At 42.7% G+C, this 25,627-nt stretch overlaps 1 protein-coding gene across 1 annotated transcript in view; it reads right to left on the minus strand.

The window, feature by feature from the left end:
* Positions 1 to 1,450: 1,450 nt before the first annotated feature.
* The window catches only part of LOC144499555 (ATP-binding cassette sub-family C member 4-like), a 57,965-nt gene continuing 33,788 nt past the window's right edge, over positions 1,451 to 25,627 (minus strand). Inside the window, exons 4-5 of the mRNA XM_078221657.1 lie at positions 21,094 to 21,228; positions 1,451 to 4,057 (exon numbers count right to left, since the gene is read on the minus strand). Coding sequence (XP_078077783.1) covers positions 3,950 to 4,057; positions 21,094 to 21,228 — 243 coding nt within the window. The 3' untranslated portion in view covers positions 1,451 to 3,949. The remainder of the gene's footprint in view (positions 4,058 to 21,093; positions 21,229 to 25,627) is intronic.

The following is a 25,627-nucleotide window of genomic DNA, read 5'->3' on the forward strand; positions in this document are numbered from 1 at the left end:
AGCCTTCCCCCAATTTAGCACCTTAACTTGAGGACTACACTTATCTTTATCCATCAGTACCTTAAAGCTTACTGAATTGTGGTCACTGTTCCCGAACTGCTCCCCTACTGAAACATCAACCACCTGGCCGGGCTCATTCCCCAATACCAGGTCCAGTATGGCCCCTTCCCTAGTTGGAATATCTACACACTGTTTCAGGAAGCCCTCCTGGATGTTCCTTACAAACTCTGCCCCATCCACGCCTCTAGTACTAAGTGAGTCCCAGTCAACATAGGGGAAATTAAAATCTCCCACCACAACAACCCTGTTACTTTTACACTTTGCCAAAATCTGCCTACATATCTGTTCCTCAATCTCTCGCTGGCAGTTGGGTGGCCTATAGTAAACCCCCAACACTGTGACTGCACCTTTCCTATTCCTGAGCTCTACCCATATTGCCTTGCTGTATGATGATGGAAGTGATCTCACTGACGTGGCAAGCTGGGCCGATAGTGTGCGAGGCCAAAATTCTGATTCGCGCCGAGCACCGGTGCATTAGTACATTGGAATGCCTTGTGCAATGGCACCTGAGCGCTCTGAAGCTGGTCTCACTAGTGTACATAGGCTGCAACCTCCACCTGCGCAAAGCTCCCAGTTGTCGAAAGAATTGACAGAGTACCGGAAGATTTCAGTGCCGGGCTCACCCAAAAGACTGGCACGCAGATCTTCTGCTGTTGTGACACTTTGAATTTTTTTGGGAAAATTCCGCCAGTCGACTTTGTTCAGTTAGAACCTATCCAGGCCCTATATTTCAGCTTCCACATAACCATGAAAGAACCCCGAGTGATTTAGTGGTTAGAACATCTCTGCTGCTGTGATAAGGAACTAGTTATAGTATTTTGATGAATGATTGTGCTTGGGGGTTGCAGTCTGGGAGACTTCAACAGCGCACTTTCTGGGGAATGCAGAATCATTGCCAGCAACATCTTTCCACATTATTCTGGACATCTGCGGACTCCAGAAGTTACTGTCAGCTTCAGTGGAGTAATGACTGTAAAAGCCAACAGCTTTGTCAACATTAACACCTCAAAATCTGGACCATGAAGTGACGATTTAATGGTGACATTTACTGATTAGATTGTAGAAAAGCTTTCTCTCAGTCAATGCTCCCCCACTCCTGCTTCATTGCGCTCTTTATCTGGAGGAACTGACAAGAGTTTAAACATTTTAACCTTCCCCCTTGTATACATGCTTTTATAGACTAGGTTGTTGGGAAGAAAACATTTTGTTTTACGTTTGCCTGAAAGAACTAGCTGAAACCAAGAAAAATTCAAACTGGAGCTAAGTTCTACAAGTATTCAAAATTCAGCTGGTGAAAGATTTGTTGCATATAAGAATAATTTTTAAAAATATCAGTTATGAGTGCTCTACATTAACATTGTCATAATTGAGAAAATGTTTACGCTGTAAGTAAGCACATAGATGTTTAATGGTTATGACAGAATGTTAAGTCTTATGTACAAGATAAAGAAGATACATTCATTTTTATATCATACCCCTATTAAATTATGACCAGTTATTGACAAATCATGAATCTACTATGTGGAAACAGAATATTAATAAATGTTAGCAAATTGATTATAGCATCGACAGGATTTCTACTGAAGTATTTGTTCAGGTTACAAAGGTATAAAACAAACCTTTAATACAAACAAAATAGTAAAATCAATATACACACTGATGTTATGATTCAAACACAAAACTTAGAAACTTAGATTTTAGAAATCTGTGGAAATCAGTTTAAGAAAGACAAAATTCATAACTGCATTTAATTCCCTCCTCAATTTTAAAACAGTAATAATTTGCAATTTACACTTCTTTATGAATAAAGTGGAAAATATAAAAAATCACCTAACAGCGACTATAGAAATAGAGTTTAAAATGCACTGTGAATGATCTTGGATGGACTTTAATTTAGACATATACATCACTTTTCCTGAGCTGAATCAACCGTTTGATCTCTGAATAGATGTAGAAGCAGGCAAGTTGGTTTGAGTAATTCTGACTTGAGTTTAACTACCTGAATAATTTGACAAAAATTAAGTTTTACATATAGGATAATAGTTTTTGTTACAGGCCCCCTCGATGATGATTTTTTTCAGTGTTTTACTCAATGCTGTTCACATTAATGCATATACATACTCCTAATTTATTTTCAGGCTGGACCTAAACACCATCAGTATCAACCTATACAAAGTTACTGTATCAAACAATGCTTAAAATCTTAACCAATATAATCTTTGGACTCATAGTAATCCTGAGCAATGAAAACAAACATTCACACAAATTGGCATCCTATTGCACTTCTTATCAACATAGTAACATCTTCTTTGAATGCATTTATTACTCTTCAATATCTAAATAGAAGAATTGTGTAATTCGAAGGCATCGGGGAAACTGTTGAAACACAGTTTGTTATTTGACAAATTTCTTATAATTTCATCGAAAATAAATGCAGTTTATTGATTAACCTTGCTCTCCACAACAACACAAATCACAAAAGTGACATTTTGGGAAATAAATGAGATGCTATTTAAAGGAACAGTATAAACAAACTATTCATAGGAGACTATTATTGCAAGATTCTTTATCTCATCCTTTTCCTTATGAGAACTAATAATCTCTTTTGTACTAAAGAACAGTAAAACGAAGTAATGTGGCCCTTCTAATTGAATAACCTCGATAACTTTTATTTTTGCTAATAAGGCACCAGGTGCTTCAAAACATATAAGGTTCTACCAGTTGAAGATCAAGCAAACCAGCCTAAATGGTGTTTTTCTTAAATTATAAAATAGTAATAATCAAAAACATTAACACTAAATTCAAGTTGAAATTTTCAAGGAATAGCTGGTAGGCAAGAGCAATTACATAACTCAATCAAAAAAAGCTCAAAGGTTTATAACTCCAGCATTGTTTTGGATAAGGTTCCCCATTTGCTTCATCATTTAGAAGATCTTCATTGTGAGCAACCTCCCAAAAAACTCTCTTTTTGCATTCAATTAATTTCACTTGTAGCCAAGTCATGACATATTTCTGAAAATGATACAGAGGAATTTTCTCTAACAATTGAATCTATTAATGTCCAGCTAAATCGTAATCTGAAATGAAACCTGAAAAACAGACCTGTGACACAATCAACTTGCCAATTAAACAAAAGTAGTTTATTGCTTCCGACGATTAAGTATAAGAAAAACCATCAATAAAGAACAGAATATAAACTTTACACTATCCGAGATCTTTAATTTTCATGAGTGAATTGCTGAACTGAAGCAGCCAATATGTTAAAAGTAACAAGTGAAGTACTTGTACAATAACCATGGTCAGCTTGAACTGAATTAATAGACCAAGTATACGGAATAAATTGGGCATGAGTTCACTGTTTGCCTCAGTATCAATATTGATGACAATTTAAAAAGGCAGCTTGGGTTGGGGGTGGTAGTGCAGGGGCTAGGTTTAAACGACAGCAATAGTAGTCCCCTGAAAATTCAACAGAAACTTGACTTGGATCACCTAGTTCACCACGATAAGAAGTAATCATTGAGTTAATGCATTTCAATTATTAAAGGGAAATTTCTCTCACTCCTAAATTTTCACACAGTTCATCGGTTGAAAAGCACATCTGGTGTAGCTGATAATATCTTTTTGGAGACAAGAGTCCATTTTAGGCAACAGAAAAAGTACATCTTTGCTTGATTTCAAATTTAAATTCATATTTTATATTGCCAAAAATCTATAAACTGCAATAAAATCAGGTTCAATAATAGAAAGACGGAATTTTTTGGTGCAAAAATCTTTATCCATACTATAAATCGTGTTTCTTTAGGTCAAACGATGCTTCCTCTGAGATATCATGTTGTAAGCTTTTTTTGTTACTGCTGGTACAGATGTTCCATTACACTGTTTCTTGGGTTCATAATGATGTCTCAAAGACAATATTGTTAGGTGATACAATTGCCGAACCATTGGCTAGTATTTGGTCATTCAGTGTTTCTTCTGCAGATTTCTTTTTCAGGTATACCTGTGAAAAGAAACAGAATCCTAAAATAGGTTTCTCAACATATTTCAAGCAGCTTCTCATAATCATGTTATTTCCAGTATGCTTTAAAAAATATTTCAAGTATTAAGTTCAGCTCTTGATATGTAGAACAAATACATAAAACCCTCTAATTGGAACCCATTTTCTTGGCTCATTGTGTATAGAACAGAATGGGATATTTGGTTGATGCTTCAACAAAGTATTAATATCAAATGTTTCTCAGGTGTCCTGCAGGTTAAAGCACATTCACAGATCCTCATCAACATGCCTTAATCCAGTTGAAATAGTGACAATTCGATTTCCTAAAACAACTAGCCTTCTGGCTCCTTTGACTGAATGACAAATTTATAATAAAATCTAGGCACTTCTGGGGGAGGGGGCATTGATTGATTTTGACCCATTGGGCCAAAGTTGATTCTAGCTTGAGTATTGAAAAGACAGGAGTCACCTGCTAGCTTGAGGAACTTTGGTCAGCTTGAGGAAGTTTGGTTCAGAGTTACTGAGCTGCAGATACTGTGATGCATTAGGGTGGAAGGAAGTTCCCTGGACACTTTGTTCCAGAAGTCAGTTAAACCCTTTAGGCTAGGGTTGTCTGATTTGGTCCATAGTCAAGGAAACAAGGATGTGACTGCATGTGAGGCAGGTATGGGGATCAAGAACATAGAACAGTACAGCACAGAACAGGCCCTTCGGCCCACGATGTTGTGCTGAGCTTTATCTGAAACCAAGATCAACTATCCCACTCCCTATCATCCTGGTGTGCTCCATGTGCCTATCCAATAACCGCTTAAATGTTCCTAAAGTGTCTGACTCCACTATCACTGCAGGCAGTCCATTCCACACCCCAACCACTCTCTGCGTAAAGAACCTACCTCTGATATCCTTCCTATATCTCCCACCACGAACCCTATAGTTATGCCCCCTTGTAATAGCTTCATCCACCCAAGGAAATAGTCTTTGAACGTTCACTCTATCTATCCCCTTCATCATTTTATAAACCTCTATTAAGTCTCTCCTCAGCCTCCTCCGCTCCAGAGAGAACAGCCCTAGCTCTCTCAACCTTTCCTCATAAGACCTACCCTCCAAACCAGGCAGCATCCTGGTAAATCTCCTCTGCACTCTTTCCAGCGCTTCCACGTCCTTCTTATAGTGAGGTGACCAGAACTGCACACAATATTCCAAATGTGGTCTCACCAAGGTCCTGTACAGTTGCAGCATAACCCCACGGCTCTTAAACTCCAACCCCCTGTTAATAAAAGCTAACACACTATAGGCCTTCTTCACAGCTCTATCCACTTGAGTGGCAACCTTTAGAGATCTGTGGATATGGACCCCAAGATCTTTCTGTTCCTCCACAGTCTTCAGAACCCTACCTTTGACCCTGTAATCCACATTTAAATTAGTCCTACCAAAATGAATCACCTCACATTTATCAGGGTTAAACTCCATTTGCCATTTTTCAGCCCAGCTTTGCATCCTATCTATGTCTCTATGCAGCCTACAACAGCCCTCCACCTCATCCACTACTCCACCAATCTTGGTGTCATCAGCAAATTTACTGATCCACCCTTCAGCCCCCTCCTCTAAGTCATTAATAAAAATCCCAAAGAGCAGAGGACCAAGCACTGATCCCTGTGGCACTCTGCTAGCAAGCTGCCTCCAATCCGAAAATTTTCCATCCACCACCACCACCCTCTGTCTTCGATCAGACAGCCAGTTACCTATCCAATCGGCCAACTTTCCCTCTATCCCACAACTCCTCACTTTCATCATAAGCCGACCATGGGAGACCTTATCAAACGCCTTACTAAAATCCATGTATATGACATCAACTGCCCTACCTTCATCAACACACTTAGTTACCTCCTCAAAAAATTCAATCAAATTTGTGAAGCACGACTTGCCCTTCACGAATCCGTGCTGACTATCCCGGATTAATCCGCATCTTTCTAAATGGTCGTAAATCCCATCCCTAAGGACCTTTTCCATCAATTTACCAACCACCGAAGTAAGACTAACCGGTCTATAATTACCAGGGTCATTTCTATTCCCTTTCTTAAACAGAGGAACAACATTCGCCACTCTCCAGTCCTCTGGCACTATCCCTGTGGACAGCGAGGACCCAAAGATCAAAGCCAAAGGCTCTGCAATCTCATCCCTTGCCTCCCAAGGAATCCTAGGATATATTTCATCAGGCCCAGGGGACTTATCGACCTTCAGTTTATTCAAAACTGCCAGGACATCCTCCCTCCGAACATCTATTTCCTCCAGCCTATTAGCCTGTAACACCTTCTCTTCCTCAAAAACATGGCCCCTCTCCTTGGTGAACACTGAAGAAAAGTATTCATTCATCACCTTGCCTATCTCTACTGACTCCATACACAAGTTCCCACTACTGTCCTTGACCGGCCCTAACCTCACCCTGGTCATTCTTTTATTCCTCACATAAGAGTAAAAAGCCTTGGGGTTTTCCTTGATCCGACCCGCGAAGGACTTCTCATGTCCCCTCCTAGTTCTCCTTAGCCCCTTTTTCAGCTCATTCCTTGCTAACTTGTAACCCTCAATCGAGCCATCTGAACCTTGTTTCCTCATCCCTACATAAGCTTCCCTCTTCCTTTTCACAAGACATTCCACCTCTTTCGTGAACCATGGTTCCCTCACTCGGCCATTTCCTCCCTGCCTGACAGGGACATACCTATCAAGGACGCCCAGTATTTGTTCCTTGAAAAAGTTCCACTTTTCATTAGTTCAGAAGGTAGACATGCAGGAGACTTAGCCCTTGCAATTGTCCACCAGGTCTGAGGTTCTTGTGGCTTTTATAGATGAAAGCAGGAGGTTGCAAGGCAGATGAGCAAACTGATCATGGCATCGTGGCACAGGAAGGCATTCAAGCAGAAGGAGTAAATAGGAATATGGCGGTCGCAGGGGATGATATAATTGGGGCATAGACATGGGTCTTTGTAGCCAAGGGAGAGAACCCAGAAGGCTATGTTTCCTGCCCAGTGCCAGGGTTTAGGGTGTGCTCTGGGCTTGAGAGGAATTTGCAGTTTAGAGAATATGAACAGTTAGTAGCTAAATTATGAAGAATTATGTAGCAGAACTACAAAGGTAATAGTCTCTGGATTATCCCAGTCACGAGCAAACTGGCATAGAGTAAATAAGATTAGAGAGTGGAATACCAACCTCAAAGATTTGTGTGGGAGAAATTAGTTTTGATTTATGGGATGCTGGCACCTGTCCGGGGGAAAGTAGGAGCCATACCATTGGGATGGTCTTCACCTGAACCATGCTGGGATCTGTGTTCTGGTGAGTCATATAACTAGGGTGATAGAGAGCAAGGCAAGAAAGCAAGGTAGCAATAGGGGTAATGATAAGGATGGCAGGAAAAGACAGAATGTTCAAACTTAAGAGTGCACCAGCAGTTAAGACCAGAAGGTGATAGAGATGGAACTAAAAGCTCTGCATCGGACTGTGTGTAACATTCATAACAAGACAGATGAATTGTCAGCTCAAATAGAAATAAATATGTAGGGGGTGATTCTGTGTTGATTTTTAGTGTAGTGGGCTGGGAGATTTCAGCGGTGCAGGATTAACGTGATCTGTGCTGGGTGCCCGGCCCCGAGCATGTCTCCCAGCGCTGGATTTCTGGCGCTGTCAGCTCAGTGCCAGAAATAGGCGCGGAGCTGCCTAATGCATGCAGCTTCTAATTTTAATACTATTTACATATCATTAACACGCCCGGTACTGAAGTCTCCAGACTCGCTAACCTCTCCACACCTGCCAGGAGTTGTTCACTCTAGCGGAGATTACTATAACTCCCCACTTGCGGGGAGCTGGTGACCTGACCCCGCTGGAGTGACGAGGTCAAACAGGATCCCCCAAAGGGTCAGGTGGCAGCGAGGGGGGAGGGCTGCTCCCTGGGCATTGGCAGTGCTAGCCCGGGCCCCCTGGCACTACCCAAAGGGCAGAGAGCCAATGTCCAAAGGCATCTTGGTACCGCCAATCGGGCACGAGGCAGTGCCAAGGGGATGGGACCTAATGGGGGCAGGGTCTCGGGGGGTGGGGGGGGCGATCATTGTGGATGGAGGAGTCTCTGCAGTTGGGATCAGTAGAAGAGGGAGGCCAGCGATTGGGGCTGGCCATCAGGAGCTGCCATTAGCTTTTGGAGCGCTGCTCCTTCGTCAGATGGAGTGGATATCTGCTTTCAAACAGGGCACAGAGACACAAAATCAAGTTACTGAATACTGATTAGAATGCGAATCTCTACAACCAACCAGGTGTTAAAGATACAGACAATGCGAGTGGAGGGAGCACTAAGCACAGGTTAAAGAGATGTGTATTGTCTCCAGACAGGACAGCCAGTGAGATTCTGCAAGTCCAGGAGGCAAGCTGAGGGGGTTACTGATACTGTGACATAAACCCAAGATCCTGGTTTAGGCCGTCCTCATGTGTGCGGAACTTGGCTATCAGTTTCTGCTCAGCGACTCCGCGCTGTCGTGTGTCGTGAAGGCCGCCTTGGAGAATGCTTACCCGAAGATCAGAGGCTGAATGCCCGTGACCGCTGAAGTGCTCCCCAGTGCCACTGGGGGAACCACACAACCCTGCCACAGCAACCTCTGCAAGACGTGCCGGATCATCGACACGGATGCCATCATCTCACGTGAGAACACCATCTACTAGGTACACGGTACCTACTCTTGCAACGTGGCCAATGTTGTCTACCTGATACGCTGCAGGAAAGGATGTCCCGAGGCATGGTACATTGGGGAAACCATGCAGACGCTACGACAACGGATGAATGAACACCGCTCGACAATCACCAGGCAAGACTGTTCTCTTCCTGTGGGGAAGCACTTCAGCGGTCACGGGCATTCAGCCTCTGATCTTCGGGTAAGCGTTCTCCAAGGTGGCCTTCACGACACACAACAGCGCAGAGTCGCTGAGCAGGAACTGATAGCCAAGTTCCGCACACATGAGGACGGCCTAAACCGAGATCTTGGGTTTATGTCACACTATCAGTAATCCCCACGACTTGCCTGGGCTTGCAAAATCTCACTAACTGTCCCGGCTGGAGACAATACACATCTCTTTAACCTGTGCTTAATGCTCCCTCCACTCACATTGTCTGTATCTTTAAGACCTGGTTGGCTGTAGAGATTCGCATTCTAATCAGTATTCTGTAACTTGATTGTGTGTCTCTGTATGCCCTGTTTGAGAGCAGATATCCACTCCATCTGACGAAGGAGCAGCGCTCCAAAAGCTAATGGCATTTGCTACCAAATAAACCTGTTGGACTTTAACCTGGTGTTGTTAAAACTCTTACTGTGTTTACTCCAGTCCAACGCCGGCATCTCCACATCATCAGGAGCTGGACAGGGCTGCGGTCGGCACTATGGAGGGGAGGGGAGATGCGGAATTGCCAGTGGGGGAGTGGGGATTGGGACTGCTGGGGGGGGGGGGTGGTCAAGGCTGGACATGGGCATGTTTGGGGGGGGGCCAGCAATTAGGCCATGGGAGGGAGAGAGGGCTGGTATTATGCGGATCACGGGGCTGGCCAGCGGTTGAGCTGGCCAGCAATTGGGAGGCTGGCAGACAGGGCCATTGCGCATGCACCAATCTCGGAACTGACAGATCAGTGCATGCGTAGTGGCCCACTCAGCGTTATGCAGCCCACCTCTTCAACAGGGATAGGCCTGCCCCCTGGTTTTTAACAGGATTTACACCAGTGCACTCAGCAGTGCATTGAAAAAAACCAGCGTGATTTACTTTCATGTGAATTCGACATTCAGAATTCTTTTGGTAAAATCGCCCCCGTATGATCTGATAGCCATTACAGAGATCTATTTTCAAGGTGACCAAGACCGGGACATGAACATTCAAGGGTACTTGACTCTCAGGAAGAACAGGAAGCTAGGAAAAAGTGATGAAGAGTCATTCAGATTTGAAATGTTAGCTCTGTTCTCTCTCCACAGATACTGTCATACCTGCTGAAATTTTCCAACATTTTCCATTTCTGTTTTGGAAATTAAGGGGTAAGTCAGTAGAGATGTAGTGGTAGACATTTAAGGATATATTTCATGACATTCAGCAAAGATACATTCCAATGAAAAAGAAAGACTCTATGAAAAGGATGCATCATTCATGGCTAACTAAGATGTGGGGTTGCTGGTTTTGGACTGGGGTAGGCACAGTAAGTAGTCTCACAACACCAGGTTAAAGTCCAACAGGTTTATTTGGTAGCATGAGCTTTCAGAGTGCTGCTCCTTTATCACTCACCTGATGAAGGAGCAGCACTCCGAAAGCTCGTGCTACCAATTAAACCTGTTGGACTTTAACCTGCTGTTGTGAGACTACTTATTATGGCTAACTAAGGAAGTTAAAGTTAGTATGAAATTGAAAGAAAAAGTGCACACTTTCGTGAAGATTAGTGGCAGATCAGAAGATTGCATAGGATACAAAAACCAACAAAGAGTGACAATAGAAATAATGAGGGCAAAATTGAGGTATAAGTAAAAGCTAGCTAGAAATACAAAAAAAAGGTAAGAGTTTCTACAGGTATTTAAAAAATGAGTAACTAAAGGAAATGTAACTAGAGAGCAAACATTAATAATGAAAAATCATGTCTGGTTAATGTATTAGCATTCTTTGAAGAAGCAACAAGCAACATAGTTAAAGGGGACATTGTAGATGTGGTGTATTTGGATTTCCAAGGCATTTAACAAGTGCTGTATCAAAGGTTACTGTACAAAATCAGAGCTGATGGTGTAGAGAACAAGATAATAGCAGGAAGCAGAGAACAAGATAATAGCAGGAAACAGAGAACAAGATAATAGCAGGAAACAGAGAGCAAGGATGAATGGGTTATTTTCGGATTGACAAGATGTAACTAGTGGAATGTCACAGGGATCAGTGCTCAACTATTTATACTCTATATCAATGATGTGGATGAAATAAACAAGTGTATGGTTGCTAAATTTGGTACGACATGAAGATAGATAGGAGAGTAAATTGTGGAGGAAATAAGGAGTCTGTCAAGGAATATAGACAGCTTATTGAGTGGGCAAATGTTTGGGTTGTTGGAGTATAATGTAGGAAAAAGTGAACTTGTTGACTTTGGCAGGAAGAATAGAAAAGCTGCATATTATTTAAAGAGAGTTTACAGAATATGAGATATAGAAGGACCTGGCTGTCCTGATACATGAATTGCAAAAATTTAGCATGCAGATACAGCAGGTGATTAGGAAGGCAAATGGAATGTTAAAATAAAAGCAAATTCCTGCGGATGCTGGAATCTGAAACCAAAAGAGAAAATGTCCGCTGGTCTGGCAGAATCTGTAAGGAGAGAAAAGAGCTGACGTTTTGAGCCCTGATGACCTTTGTCAAAGCTTAAAGGCATAGAAAGTGAGAGATATTTATACTGCAGGGTGAGGGAATAAAAGATGAGTCATAGCCGCAGAAACAAGGGGAAAGGCTGCTAATGGCAGTTGTAGAGAGAATAAAAGGTGTGAATGGCCAGAGAAGCAGTGACAGATGACAGATGATGATGTAGGAGGAGGGGGGGAGAGAGGTGAAATTGAGAAAAAGGGGGCAAGGGGAGGGAAAGGGGAAGCAAAGGAGGAGAAAAGGTATGGAAAGGAGTGATAAAATAGGGGGGGGAAAGAGTGGTGGGGGGGGGGGGGGGGAAGAAAAACAAAGGGGCTGATTTTACCAAATCGGCTCTAAGTGCCGGGTGCGGTCGTAAATCAGACCCGCACCCCGCAGCCGCGCTCCAGCGCCCCCATACGCCTTTTTTCGGCGCGGGTCCAGTGGGCGGGGCCTAGTGCATTTGCATCTGTCGGAGCACCGAACTGTGCACGCACAGTTCGAACCCGCCAGCACTCAGTGCGCCCGAGCGCGAAGGTCAAAGGCAGCACTGACAGCACTGCTGTCTGCGCTGCCTTTGAATTTCCCTGGTTTTGTGGGGGGGGGTAGGGGGAGAGGGTGGTGGGATGTGACGTCTCTTCCCTGAGGGAGGGGGGGGGGAATCTGACATCTCTTCCCTGAGGGGGGTGGCGGGGGTATCTGACGTCTCTTCCCTGAGGGGGGGGGGATGTGATGTCTCTTCCCTGGGAGGGGGCAGGGGGGGTTGATGTGATGTCTCTTCCCTGAGGAGGGGTGGTGGGGGGGGGGATGTGATGTCTCCGCCCCCCCAGGAGCAGAGACGTCACATCCCCCCCTAACCCCCTCAGGGAAGAGACGTCACATTCCCCCCCCCCCTCCGGGAAGAGACGTCACATCCCCCCCCATCCCCCCCTCCCCAGTGAAGAGACGTCATCCTACCCATCAGGACCCCCGGAGTAAGGCCAGGATCCAGGATCGCAAGATGCTTTCGACGGACACCAGCGATCAAGGTAGGTCGGGGGCCCGGGGAGTCCGATCCTGGGGGGGCGGGGGGGGGGGGGGCTGCTGGCGGGACCTGCGTCCCAGGGTGGTCTGATCGGGGGTGGTGGGGGGTGGGCTGCTGGGGTGCTTCGCGGGGGCGGTCTGCGAAGGGTGGTCGGGGGCGATTCGGCAGTTCAGTTGCTGAGTTGAAGCCCTACTGGACTTGAATTCAGCAACAGAGTAAATGCGCGGGCACCGATCAGATCGGAGCCTTGTAAAGTGGGAATCCTTGGGTAAGTTGGGCGCGGGCTTCATTATGCCGATTTAAATGCATGCAAATGCATTTAAATCGGCCCGCTGGCCGATTCGGGCGCACGCCGGACCGGTGCCTGGATTGGCCGTTGGTAAAGGCGCGATTGGCCTTGGGTCGGGTCTGGACCGCGTTTTAGGCCCGACCCCCAACTTTACCACGATTTCGTGCCCGAAAATGGGTGCAAAATTTTGGTAAAATTGGGCCCAAAGAAAAGACATTAAAGAAATAAAAGGTAGAGAACAGTTAAAAATTTAAATGAAATGAAAACAAAGGGGTTGAGGTGGGGTAGAGCTAATCATCTGAAGTTGTTAATGGAATGTTGTCATTCATTGCGAGAGAAACAGAATGTTAAAGTAGGGAAGTTTTGCTACACTTAACAGCATTGGTGAGACCACATCTGGAGTCGTGTGCAATTTTGGTCTCTTTTTAAGTAAGTATATAATTGCATTTGAAGCAAAGTAGATAAGCTTCACTCGACTGATTCCTGGCATAAAGGGGTTTTCTTATATGAGGAAAGGTTGGACAGACTGTGCCTGCATCCTTCGAAGTTTAGAAGGTTGAGAGGTGATCTTATTGAAACACATACGATCCTGAGGGGACTTGACAGAGTGAATGCTGAAAGGATGCCTCTCTTTGTATGATAGGCTAGAACGAAGGGACACAGTTTAAAATTAAGGGGTCTCCCATTTAAATTTGGAGATGTGGAGGATTTTTTCTTTTAGTGGGTTGTTTGTCTGTGGAATTTTCTTCTCCAGAGAACAGTGGAGGCAGGGTCACTGAATATTTTTAAGGCTGAGTTAGATAGATTCTTGATTGACAAGGGAATCAAAGATTTATAGGAGGTAGACAGAAAAGTAGAGTTGAAGCTACAATCAGAGCAGCCATGATCATATCAAATGGCAAAACAAGCTTGAGGGTCAAATGGCCTACTCTTGTTCCTAATTCTTATGTTTGTATGCAACACAACATACCAGCCAATTCCATTTATTGTGCATATGCCATCATAGTAGCATTCTACTTCCATGAAAGCATATATTTGTAGAAAGTATATATCTCTGTAAAAACGCTGATATGTGGAAACATTTTCTTGGTGTAATTGAATGGAATGCTAATGGGTGAAATCATTTCAGCAGCAATGATATTCAATTTACTCTGACCCAAATCTGCATTTTATGTTGGACTTCTTGATCGGGTAAGCTTTTCAGCCAGGTCGCTTGCTGGATGTTAACATTTATTTGTCTGCCGTTTTATTGCTTTCATTTTTGTCAAAAAAATGCTTATGCAATGCTCAGAAGGTTTAAAATCAGCTTCACTTTGTGGATTATCCAGCAATTGAGTAGACAAATCCATGGATTTAGGATGGATTTCACAATCACAAACCTATCACAATTAGTACAGTGTAGTAGGGTACATATTATAAGGTGAGGTTACCAACATGAAAATTCTCTTTTCTCAAGTAAGGAGCAGATAATTGAGCACAAAGTTCAGTGCACCCAATTCACCATTCTGCATTGGAAGCATTATCACACAAATCGATGTTAAAACTAACCAATACCAAAGGGTCAATTCTGCACTTGCAGTGGATAACTGTGCTTTAAGGGAGGCTGCATTGAAGATAGGACTTGAACAATGTAGTAGTGATACTCTGGGACCTACATTTCCTTCAAATATGTGTCACCATTGGTAAAATTAGTCAAGTAAATTTACCATCATAAATATAATACATTTTAATCAAACAAGAGCAAGGAAAAAACGGCAATATTTTCTAATAGATTAATTGGAAGGAATTCAAAATACAAAACTAATGTAAAGGAACTAGTTCATAGTTTTGACAGAGTGAAAGAGACAAATAGAAATGGTTATCTATGAAGCACAATATAAATCTTTTCAGTGTCCATCCAATGTACAACTATCAACCTGTCTACATAATAGAAACTGGATCATAACAACTGAAAAAGGTTTATTTTAACATACAAAAAATTTGGGTAAGGAAGTTAAAGATTTGTTGAATTCATATCAAAGATAATGATAAGTCTGTTACAGATTTGGATCAGCTGCATGTACCTTCTTGGGTCTAATGGTGTTAGTCAGTTGCTCCTCTGATTGGTATGAGCATTTTACTTTTATAGGAATTGACTAGCGCAGCTCTATTTATGCACATGCATGCTAACATAACCCAAGGATGCAACAATAGTACCCTCTTGTGACCTGAAACAGACATTCCTGAGTGTTACACAAATATTTCTTCAATCTCACCGAAGGTGGATCGAGATCTAACAAGTTATCTTATTTTAGAGTAAGATAAATATATAGATTGGCAGTTACTACTGTACTAAATTTAAACATCAAAACTAATATTCAGGTAATAAGCTAAAATAAGGAACGGGCCTCTTCATGCTACCAGTGACAAAATAAATGCTTTTGGATCATTTCATCAATACACCAACCTTCTTGTAGCATTTAACTTCCCGGTTTCCTCTCACCATTCTGTTTAAACAAAAACTCTAAATGCCTGCATCAGTATGTCTTATTATCTCACTATTTACATCCAGAAGAGAAAAGTCTACCAGTTCTCATGCTCAGGACTTAGGATCAGCTACTCTCCTGCACAATTGGATGTGAAATGTTGATTGATTACTGAAACAAGCTAATACGTTTCTTATTATTTACAGTTTATGAAGGAACATTATTAAGGCTGGCTCTTTTTTTAGCTTGTATGAATACAATAAGGCTTAAAACAGAACATTTAAAGTAACATGTTTCCCCAAATTTTTCTGTGGAAAAATGGTTGAAACATCCCAAAATGTGACACTCACACATCAGATAAGGTAGGATAAGTCTTGTGAATGATTTCCTCCTTAGACACATTTGCACTAACATGGCAGAGTTGTATTTTTCATCAGATTTTGAACATAACCCTAAGACGCAAGGCTCCAATTGTTTACCAAACTACTTAGAATAGAAAAGTAATGCACAGGAGAATTTAAAGCATACATCTTAACATTTTTCGTGACACTGTAATTGTAATAATTATTGATTGTACATGCTGATACATTTTAATGCTTTATCAGTATCAAATGGGACAAAAAAGTATTGCTATGATAAGCAAAACCATTTCATGCAGTTGAAATTGAAAGATAAATGAAAAAACTAGGTAACAAAAGGTAAGTAAATCTAGTTCCTGCACAAGGATTTCTCATTTTCTAACATGAAATGAACAAAATAGGTTTGGATAGTAATATCAGATTAGAACCATAACATTGTCAGAAGCATGACTGACAAGCGCAGATACTTCACTATTATTTGTATTAAATCTCCACATTGAATTTGTTGCGTAAAGCAATTATTTGAGTTGGTAAATCAGAACTATGGAGAGAACCACTACAATGAAAAAAGCAGCCTGACAATGACTGAACCAAGCAACATCTTGAAAATGTAAAAAAGTGATACTGAAGTAATAAGGTAGTCATATTCTGAACCCTTGAATTATTATAGTCTATCAAATTCTACTTGTGCCGAGACAGATGCAAGTCTTCCGATAAACGTTAAGAACTGAATAAAAAGGAAATGAAATGCTATCAGTTTTTACTGTCCTATAACGACCACATTCTGGCCATTTTTCACACTTCCTTAGTATCTCTGTTCTTTGACAAGTAAACATAACAAAAATGAACTGATGTCAAGGTTACTTCAGCTTTATCTGAAATGTATTCAAGAGCAAGAATACATTAATAAAAGATGTATTTACACAAACAAAACTGAAATTTTTTTGAGGTTTAGGGACAAGCTGGTCTGATAAAAAAATGATGATCGAGTCCCAGAATTAATCTAATCTTTGTCTGCACAGGTCACTTTTGGATATGGCTTTGAAATGAAGGGTTTTGAGACAAAGGATAACTTTCAAACTTAAGAGGTCCTCAAAGGGATGTGTTAAAGGACATTGATGTGAAATGTTAATTACTTCTCTCTTCACAGATGCTGTTCAGTATTTCCAGCATTTTCTGTTTGCAAGCATCATTAAATGTTATATTAATGGGATTTAAAAAAAATATATACTCCAGAGTGTGGTTGAGATGCCTAAGGACATTTTAAAGATTTCATTGCAATTATTGTAGCAGATGCATTTTCACAGTGCTTGCCTAAATTCCACTAGGGTGATTACTCATCAGAGTCATACCTAACAAAAGCCTGAGGAGACTTAGGAGCAAAGTAATATTACTAGTCTATAAGAAATACATTTATGTCCAAGTAAAATAAATAAATATATTTTAATTTAGGCAAAGTATTAAAATATTGTCTTTTTGAGAAGATATGAGGTAAATTCAGGCAAGCAGCTTTTAGTTCCAGTATCAAATGAATTATAAAAATGTAGCAAAGGTCTGCATCCTCAAGTTAGTAAGAGTTTCAACAACACTAGGTTAAAGCAAAATCAGCGCTGTTGTTGAAACTCTTACTGTGTTTACCCCAGTCCAATGCCGGCATCTCCACATCATGACTATCCTCAAGTTAGCACAAATTTCACTATCAGAGAAATTTCTCATTATGAAATGCTAGTTCTTTCACTAGACATCTTTAAATGATTCATATCACAAAATATTATAAACTAATTTACATAATTATCTCATTTTTCTCCTTTTACCACTCATCTTGGTTTCTCTTTTGATTAATATTTCTACTGATTTTTTCCCCCCAAAATCACATTTAGGAATGTCACATTTAGACCACTACATTCATAATGAAGTAATAAGCATCATCTTATAGGGCGGCACAGTGGTTAGCGCTGCTGCCTCACAGTTCCAAGGACCTGGGTTTGATTCCGGCCTCATGTGTCTGTCTATATGGGGTTTGCATCTTCTCCCTGTGTTTGCGTGGGTTCCTCTGAGTGCACTGGTTTCCTCCCACAGTCCAAAAACGTGCAGGTTAGGTGGATTGGCTGCAGTAAAATTGCCCCTCAGTTTGTTTGTTTGTGTGTATGTGTGTCCTGTGTTGGAGCATGTTTCAGTGGCTCCTGCAGCCAAACTGGTGCCAGATGTCCGGCTTTGCATTTCTCTGGATTCCACCAGCAAGGTTGAGAGGGAGGTTCTGACGCTTGGGCAATCCAGAACCCCCATATATATATATCCTGCCCAGGCACATGCCATGGAGAGGTGACTCCGGTGACACAGGCTTGGAGGGCCGAAGGGCTGTTCCTGTGCTGTACTTTTCTTTGTTCTTTGTGACACATTGGGGCGCACCCACTGTCCCTTAAGACAGGGAGGCCAAAGAAGAAAGCATCATTTTAGTCAATATAATGATCTACATCTTCTTTGCCACTTGTTAAAAAGAATGAGATATCAGGGTGTCAGTTGCGTTGGTTGCATTACTGAGACCACGTCAGCTTAAATAACATCCTTCAGGTATCTCATGGACATTTATTTGATTTCAAATTATTCTTGCCTACTTGCAGAGCCATGATCTGCTGGGCTATGGACTTAGTGCAGGAAGTTGGAATAAGGTTAGAACATAGAACATAGAACATTACAGCGCAGAACAGGCCCTTCGGCCCACGATGTTGCACCGACCAGTTAAAAAAAAACTGTGACCCTCCAACCTAAACCAATTTCTTTTCGTCCATGAACCTATCTACGGATCTCTTAAACGCCCCCAAACTAGGCGCATTTACAACTGATGCTGGCAGGGCATTCCAATCCCTCACCACCCTCTGGGTAAAGAACCTACCCCTGACATCGGTTCTATAACTACCCCCCCTCAATTTAAAGCCATGCCCCCTCGTGCTGGATTTCTCCATCAGAGGAAAAAGGCTATCACTATCCACCCTATCTAAACCTCTAATCATCTTATATGTTTCAATAAGATCCCCTCTTAGCCGCCGCCTTTCCAGCGAAAACAATCCCAAATCCCTCAGCCTCTCCTCATAGGATCTCCCCTCCATACCAGGCAACATCCTGGTAAACCTCCTCTGCACCCTCTCCAAAGCCTCCACATCCTTCCTGTAATGTGGGGACCAGAACTGCACACAGTACTCCAAGTGCGGCCGCACCAGAGTTGTGTACAGTTGCAACATAACGCTACGACTCCTAAATTCAATCCCCCTACCAATAAACGCCAAGACACCATATGCCTTCTTAACAACCTTATCTACTTGATTCCCAACTTTCAGGGATCTATGCACACATACACCTAGATCCCTCTGCTCCTCCACACTATTCAAAGTCCTCCCGTTAGCCCTATACTCAACACATCTGTTATTCCTACCAAAGTGAATTACCTCACACTTCTCCGCATTAAACTCCATCCGCCACCTCTCGGCCCAACTTTGCAACCTGTCTAAGTCTTCCTGCAAACTACGACACCCTTCCTCACTGTCTACCACACCACCGACTTTGGTGTCATCAGCAAATTTGCTAATCCACCCAACTATACCCTCATCCAGATCATTAATAAATATTACAAACAGCAGTGGCCCCAAAACAGATCCCTGAGGTACACCACTTGTAACCGCACTCCATGATGAATATTTACTATCAACCACCACCCTCTGTTTCCTATCCGCTAGCCAATTCCTGATCCAATTTCCTAGATCACCCCCAATCCCATACATCTGCATTTTCTGCAGAAGCCTACCATGGTGAACCTTATCAAACGCCTTACTTGGGTAACACTTTGTCGACAGGCAGGGACATGACTGGTCAAATAGCTCCTTCTGTGTTGTAAGTTTTCTACGATTTTAGTTTTACCATTTTAACCTAAATAACAATAATCACCATTTCAAAAAAACTGATTGACCAGAACTTTCCAGATGTCCTTGCAGGCGGGACCTTCCGGTTCCACTGATGACAAATCCCAGCTGCAGATTTCCCGGCAGTACGGGGTACATAGAATGGAAAACCCCATTAAAGATCCCACCCCTGGCCAATAGCAGGCCACTACTACAAAATATGTCGAGGGGGTGGCGGAAAATCCCACCCACTATATGTGAAGTGCTTTGAGCCATTTCTGCTTTATAAAGCACCACCAAAAAGTAAGTGGGTTGCTTTTCAACTGTTTTACAAATTGCAGTGCCCTTTGGAAATATACAAAAATCATAGATGGTATCATGTGTTATTCTCATGAGATGGTGATTTGGTGCTTCCTCAATGGAATATTCACTAAAACGCCACAATCTGCTTCATAATGCAGAGTAAGAAGTCTCACAACACCAGGTTAAAGTCCAACAGGTTTATTTGGAATCATGAGCTTTCGGAATCATGAGCTTTCATGAGCTTCCACTCATCAGGTGAGTGGAGATGTAGGTCCACAAACACGGCATATATAGGCAAAGACACAATTGCAAGATAATTACAGATTGGAATGTGAAGGATGGTTGGAATGCGAGTCTTTACTGAGGCGTGATATATCAGTGAGACCATGCAGACGCTACAACAATGGATGAACGGACACTGCATGGCAATTGCCAGGCAGGAGTGTTCTCTTCCAGTCGGGAAACACTACAGCCTCCGATCTTCGGGTACGCATTCTCCAAGATGGCCTTCAAGACACACAATAGCGCAGAATCGCCAAGAAGAAACTGATAGCCAAGTTCCGCACGCATGAGGACGGCCTCCGTCCTTGCTCACAGCGGCAACAGGGCATGAATAGCTGGAAATTTCTGGCCCAAAACTTTTTTTAAATGGAAAGAAAACTTTAAAAGAACACTGCAGTCCAGTCCCAGATGATCAGCGTGAATGGTGCAACCCTCTTCCATAATTGTGCCCGCAGCGCTAAACATCCACTTGCTCAAAAAAAGGGCAGGATCAAATATGGCAGACTTGGGCCATTAACGTTCAACATTTTGCAGGTGGAAACTCAATTGCATGAACATTGTAAGAAAAATAGAGCACATGCATTACAGCTGATATTTTGGTGACATTTAATCAATTGTGCACATCACCAGATTATATCTGTATGCTACTCCAAATGATACCCTCGAGACGTAAAATAAAATTCAGTCGTACAGGTATTAGGACAGGCCTTGATGTCCTAATTTGAATGCTACAGAGCATTTACTTCCTACTAAGTATTCTCTAGTGTTATCCCGAGTGGTTGATTTCTTTAAAAATATCTTTGTTAATATTATTGCCAAAGCACCACTGTGCCCTTCGACAGCTAGATCAACAAAACAGTCAGCAAAAAAACTGTTTAGCAAAGACTGGTGAACTTGAGGATGTTTTGAAGTTAAATATAAAACAAGCTTATTTAATTAATTTGAAAGTAAGTACAAAAAGAGCTACAGTTAAATCTTCATATCTAACTTAAGTTTGTGAAGGAAATGCAAGTTTTGCTGATTTTTCATGTGCAACCTTACCTCTTTGGCTATCTTGGTCAGAGCAACTGTTTCAGCCTTGCCCAAGTGTTGCACCATCTTGTAGAATAAACCATCTTTGTTCTCAAGAAGGATGTAGGGTTCTGCATACTCTGCAACTCTTCCTGCATCCAGCACCTGTAGTTAACATTTCAAACAAACAAATTGCTCAACTTGCATTGTTCACCAAAGAAATCTCAATTTGCAAGCTGTGCTTTTGGTTTTGTGAGAGGAAGTGTCTCATAATGAGAGGGGAAGAGACACTTGGTTGAATCCCTGCCCGCCTTGGCTAAAATGCTGAGGGGCTGGTAGCAGCATTAATTGCTTTAAGGTGAGACTTTGAATCTTAGCTTGGAAGGAAGTTCTGCCTTGGAGAGCCGCTGGCCAATTGGATGTCTGGAGGTTCTGTTATCCCAGCACTGCCAGATGGGTACAGTGGTCACCGCTGGAACTACAGACAGTCCTACCATACCAAGAACCCCAGATAAGTCTGAGGTCAGGGGTCTCATTTAGGGGCAGGGTGAGTGGCGTGAGAAGCTGGATTCAGTAGTTAATGAGAGATAACTTGTGGGGTGGAGGAGTGCCACTAATGGGTTCAGGGGCCCTCAAAGGAGATTCCCCTCTCTTGCCCAACACCAACCTACATTGCTAAAGCTGCCAGGCTCCTCGAATAACCAGTAACATTAGGAATGATAGTAAAAGTTTCTTTAAATACATTAAAAACAAACGGGAGGCAAAAGTAGACATTGGGCCGCTCCAAAATGACGCTGGTAATCTAGTGATGGGAGACAAGGAAATAGCTGAGGAACTTAATAAGTACTTTGCGTCAGTCTTCACAGTAGAAGACATGAGTAATATCCCAACAATTCAGGAAAGTCAGGGGGCAGAGTTGAATATGGTTGCCATCACAAAGGAGAAAGTGCTAGAGAAACTAAAAGGTCTGAAAATTGATAAATCTCCGGGCCCAGATGGGCTACATCCTAGAGTTCTAAAGGAGATAGCTGAAGAAATAGTGGAGGCGTTAGTTATGATCTTTCAAAAGTCACTGGAGTCAGGGAAAGTCCCAGAGGACTGGAAAATCACTGTTGTAACCCCACTGTTCAAGAAGGGAACAAGAAAAAAGATGGAAAATTATAGGCCAATTAGCCTAACCTCAGTTGTTGGCAAAATTCTAGAATCCATCATTAAGGATGAGATTTCTAAATTCTTGGAAGTGCAGGGTCGGATTAAGACAAGTCAGCATGGATTTAGTAAGGGGAGGTCGTGCCTGACAAACCTGTTAAGAGTTCTTTGAAGAGATAACAAATAGGTTAGACCAAGGAGAGCCAATGGATGTTATCTATCTTGACTTCCAAAAGGCCTTTGACAAGGTGCCTCACGGGAGACTGCTGAGTAAAATAAGGGCCCATGATATTCGAGGCAAGGTACTAACATGGATTGACGATTGGCTGTCAGACAGAAGGCAGAGAGTTGGGATAAAAGGTTCTTTCTCAGAATGGCAACCGGTGACAAGTGGTGTCCCGCAGGGTTCAGTGTTGGGGCCACAGCTGTTCTCTTTATATATTAACGATCTAGATGACGGGACTGGGAGCATTCTGGCCAAGTTTGCCGATGATACAAAGATAGGTGGAGGGGCAGGTAGTATTGAGGAGGTGGGAAGGCTGCAGAAAGATTTAGACAGTTTAGGAGAGTGGTCCAAGAAGTGGCTGATGAAATTCAACGTGGGCAAGTGCGAGGTCGTACACTTTGGAAAAAAGAATAGAGGCATGGACTATTTTCTAAACGGTGACAAAATTCATAATGCTAAAGTGCAAAGGGACTTGGGAGTCCTAGTCCAGGATTCTCTAAAGGTAAACTTGCAGGTTGAGTCCGTAATTAAGAAAGCAAATGTAATGTTGTCATTTATCTCAAGAGGCTTGGAATACAAAAGCAGGGATGTACTTCTGAGGCTTTATAAAGCACTGGTTAGGCCCCATTTGGAGTACTGTGAGCAATTTTGGGCCCCACACCTCAGGAAGGACATACTGGCACTGGAGCGGGTCCAGCGGAGATTCACACGGATGATCCCAGGAATGGTAGGCCTGACATACGATGAACGTCTGAGGATCGTGGGATTATATTCATTGGAGTTTAGGAGGTTGAGGGGAGATCTGATAGAAACTTACAAGATAATGAACGGCTTAGATAGGATGGACGTAGGGAAGTTGTTTCCATTAACAGGGGAGACTAGGACGCGGGGGCACAGCCTTAGAATAAAAGGGAGTCACTTTAGAACAGAGATGAGGAGAAATTTCTTCAGCCAGAGAGTGGTGGGTCTGTGGAATTCATTGCCACAGAGGGCTGTGGAGGCCGAGACGTTGAGCGTCTTCAAGACAGAAATTGATAAATTCTTGATTTCTCGAGGAATTAAGGGCTATGGGGAGAGAGCGGGTAAATGGAGTTGAAATCAACCATGATTGAATGGTGGAGTGGACTCGATGGGCCGAATGGCCTTACTTCCGCTCCTATGTCTTATGGTCTTATGGTCTTATAACACGGGCCTCTCCCCAAAAAAGGAAAGGGCATTTCAGCTACAACTCTCACCAACTTTTACAGATGCACCATGGAAAGCATTCTTTCTGGTTGTATCAAAGCTTGGTATGGCTCCAAGACTGCAATAAACTACAAAAGATTGTGAATGTAGCCCAATCCATCATGCAAACCAGCCTCCCATCCATTGACACTGTCTACACTTCTCGCTGCCTCAGCAAAGCTGCCAGTATAATGGGGCGGCACGGTAGCATAGTGGTTAGCACCGCTGCTTCACAGCTCCAGGGACCTGGGTTCGATTCCCGGCTTGGGTCACTGTCTGTGTGGAGTTTGCACATTCTCCTCGTGTCTGCGTGGGTTTCCTCCGGGTGCTCCGGTTTCCTCCTACAGTCCAAAGATGTGCGGGTTAGGTTGATTGGCCAGGTTAAAAATTGCCCCTTAGAGTCCTGAGATGCGTAGGTTAGAGGGATTCGCAGGTAAATATGTGCGGGTAGGGCCTGGGTGGGATTGTGGTCGGTGCAGACTCGATGGGCCGAATGGCCTCCTTCTGCACTGTAGGGTTTCTATGATAACAAAGGACCCCACTCACCCTGGACATACTCTCTTCCACCTTCTTCCGTTGGGAAAAAGATACAAAAGTCTGAGGTCACATACCAACCGACTCAAGAACAGCTCCTTCCCTGCTGCTCTCACACTTTTGAATGGACCTATCTCACATTAAGTTGATCTTTCTCTGCACCCTAGCTATGACTGTAACACTACATTCTGCACTCTCTCGTTTCCTTCTCTATGATCGGTATGCTTTGTCTGTATAGTGCGCAAGAAACAATACTTTTCACTGTATACTAATACATATGACAATAATAAATCAAATCAAATCAATTCCCCGGGTAAAACATGGCAGAGGCAGGATGAGGTCCTTATTGGGAGCCTTGGGAGTCCGATGGCAGGTAACACCTTCCCTGCTCCTGTTAAATTTCAGACAAGTCGGGTGCAGGTGGGTAGATGGTGAGAAGACCACCTATTGGATCTTAAGTGCCCCTTGCCTTCAAACCCTTCCTAGATAGGCAGAAAGACTCAAAAGTGGAGTCTTTTTGGTAATAGTTTTTTGAATACCATGTAATTTGTTTTGAGAAGCTAGACTTCAGATCTGATGTGAATTCAAACGTTGCATCTTCCAGTTGATTTATCTGAGTTAAACCCATTGTAAATAAAAATCTTGAATTTGGTTTGGTTCGTCAAGGGCATACGCTGTTACAAATTATTAGTTAATCTTATCCTCAGGGAGTCAGAGGAGTGTCTTATATTAAGAAAGTGAATATGCCATATGATTGGTTGTGGTGTGTCTGACATCTTTGCTTGTCGACACAGGTCTCTAAAGGTATGAGGTGAGAGTGGGAGGGTGAAGGAGTACTGGTAAACAAAAAAAACACACAGGATTTTTTGTCCAGGTGGTGATACTTGGGATACTTTTGGAGAGGTAGTGAAGGAGAAAGCAGGGGTAATAGGTCGCTGATGGGATCGAGGATACAGTGGCATTACTAATACTGTGAAAACTCTAAATAAGGCACTTGCAACTGCTGGTGCCCTTTATATGGATGCATCTTTATTTTCAAAATAGTCATTGTATGTACAGTGAACCAATAAGCCAAATATCTCAGGATACTTCTTGCAGGATTCCTTCTTTTTTCATTCTCACTGAGTTTGTACCCACTTCTTGAGGCCTACCAACATGATTGATTTTAATTTCAGATCATTCCATTTCCCAGTTCATTGCCATTCTAGAATCATTTTCCATTCAAAGAAGGGATATTCATGTCTCCCTAGCTGCATCTCTCCCCCCCCCTCCCTTCCGATCACAACCGCCAACTAGTTTCCTGCGGATATATTACCATGTGTAGTTCAATCACTTTCACCGAGGGCAGTGCTCCGGATAAGAATGTTTCAGGAGACAGGGAATGAAATACAATGCTTTACGATGCAGTTAGAATCATACAATCATAGAATC

Source organism: Mustelus asterias, chromosome 10 (assembly GCF_964213995.1).
Source record: "Mustelus asterias chromosome 10, sMusAst1.hap1.1, whole genome shotgun sequence".
NCBI classification, from domain to species: Eukaryota; Metazoa; Chordata; class Chondrichthyes; order Carcharhiniformes; family Triakidae; genus Mustelus; species Mustelus asterias.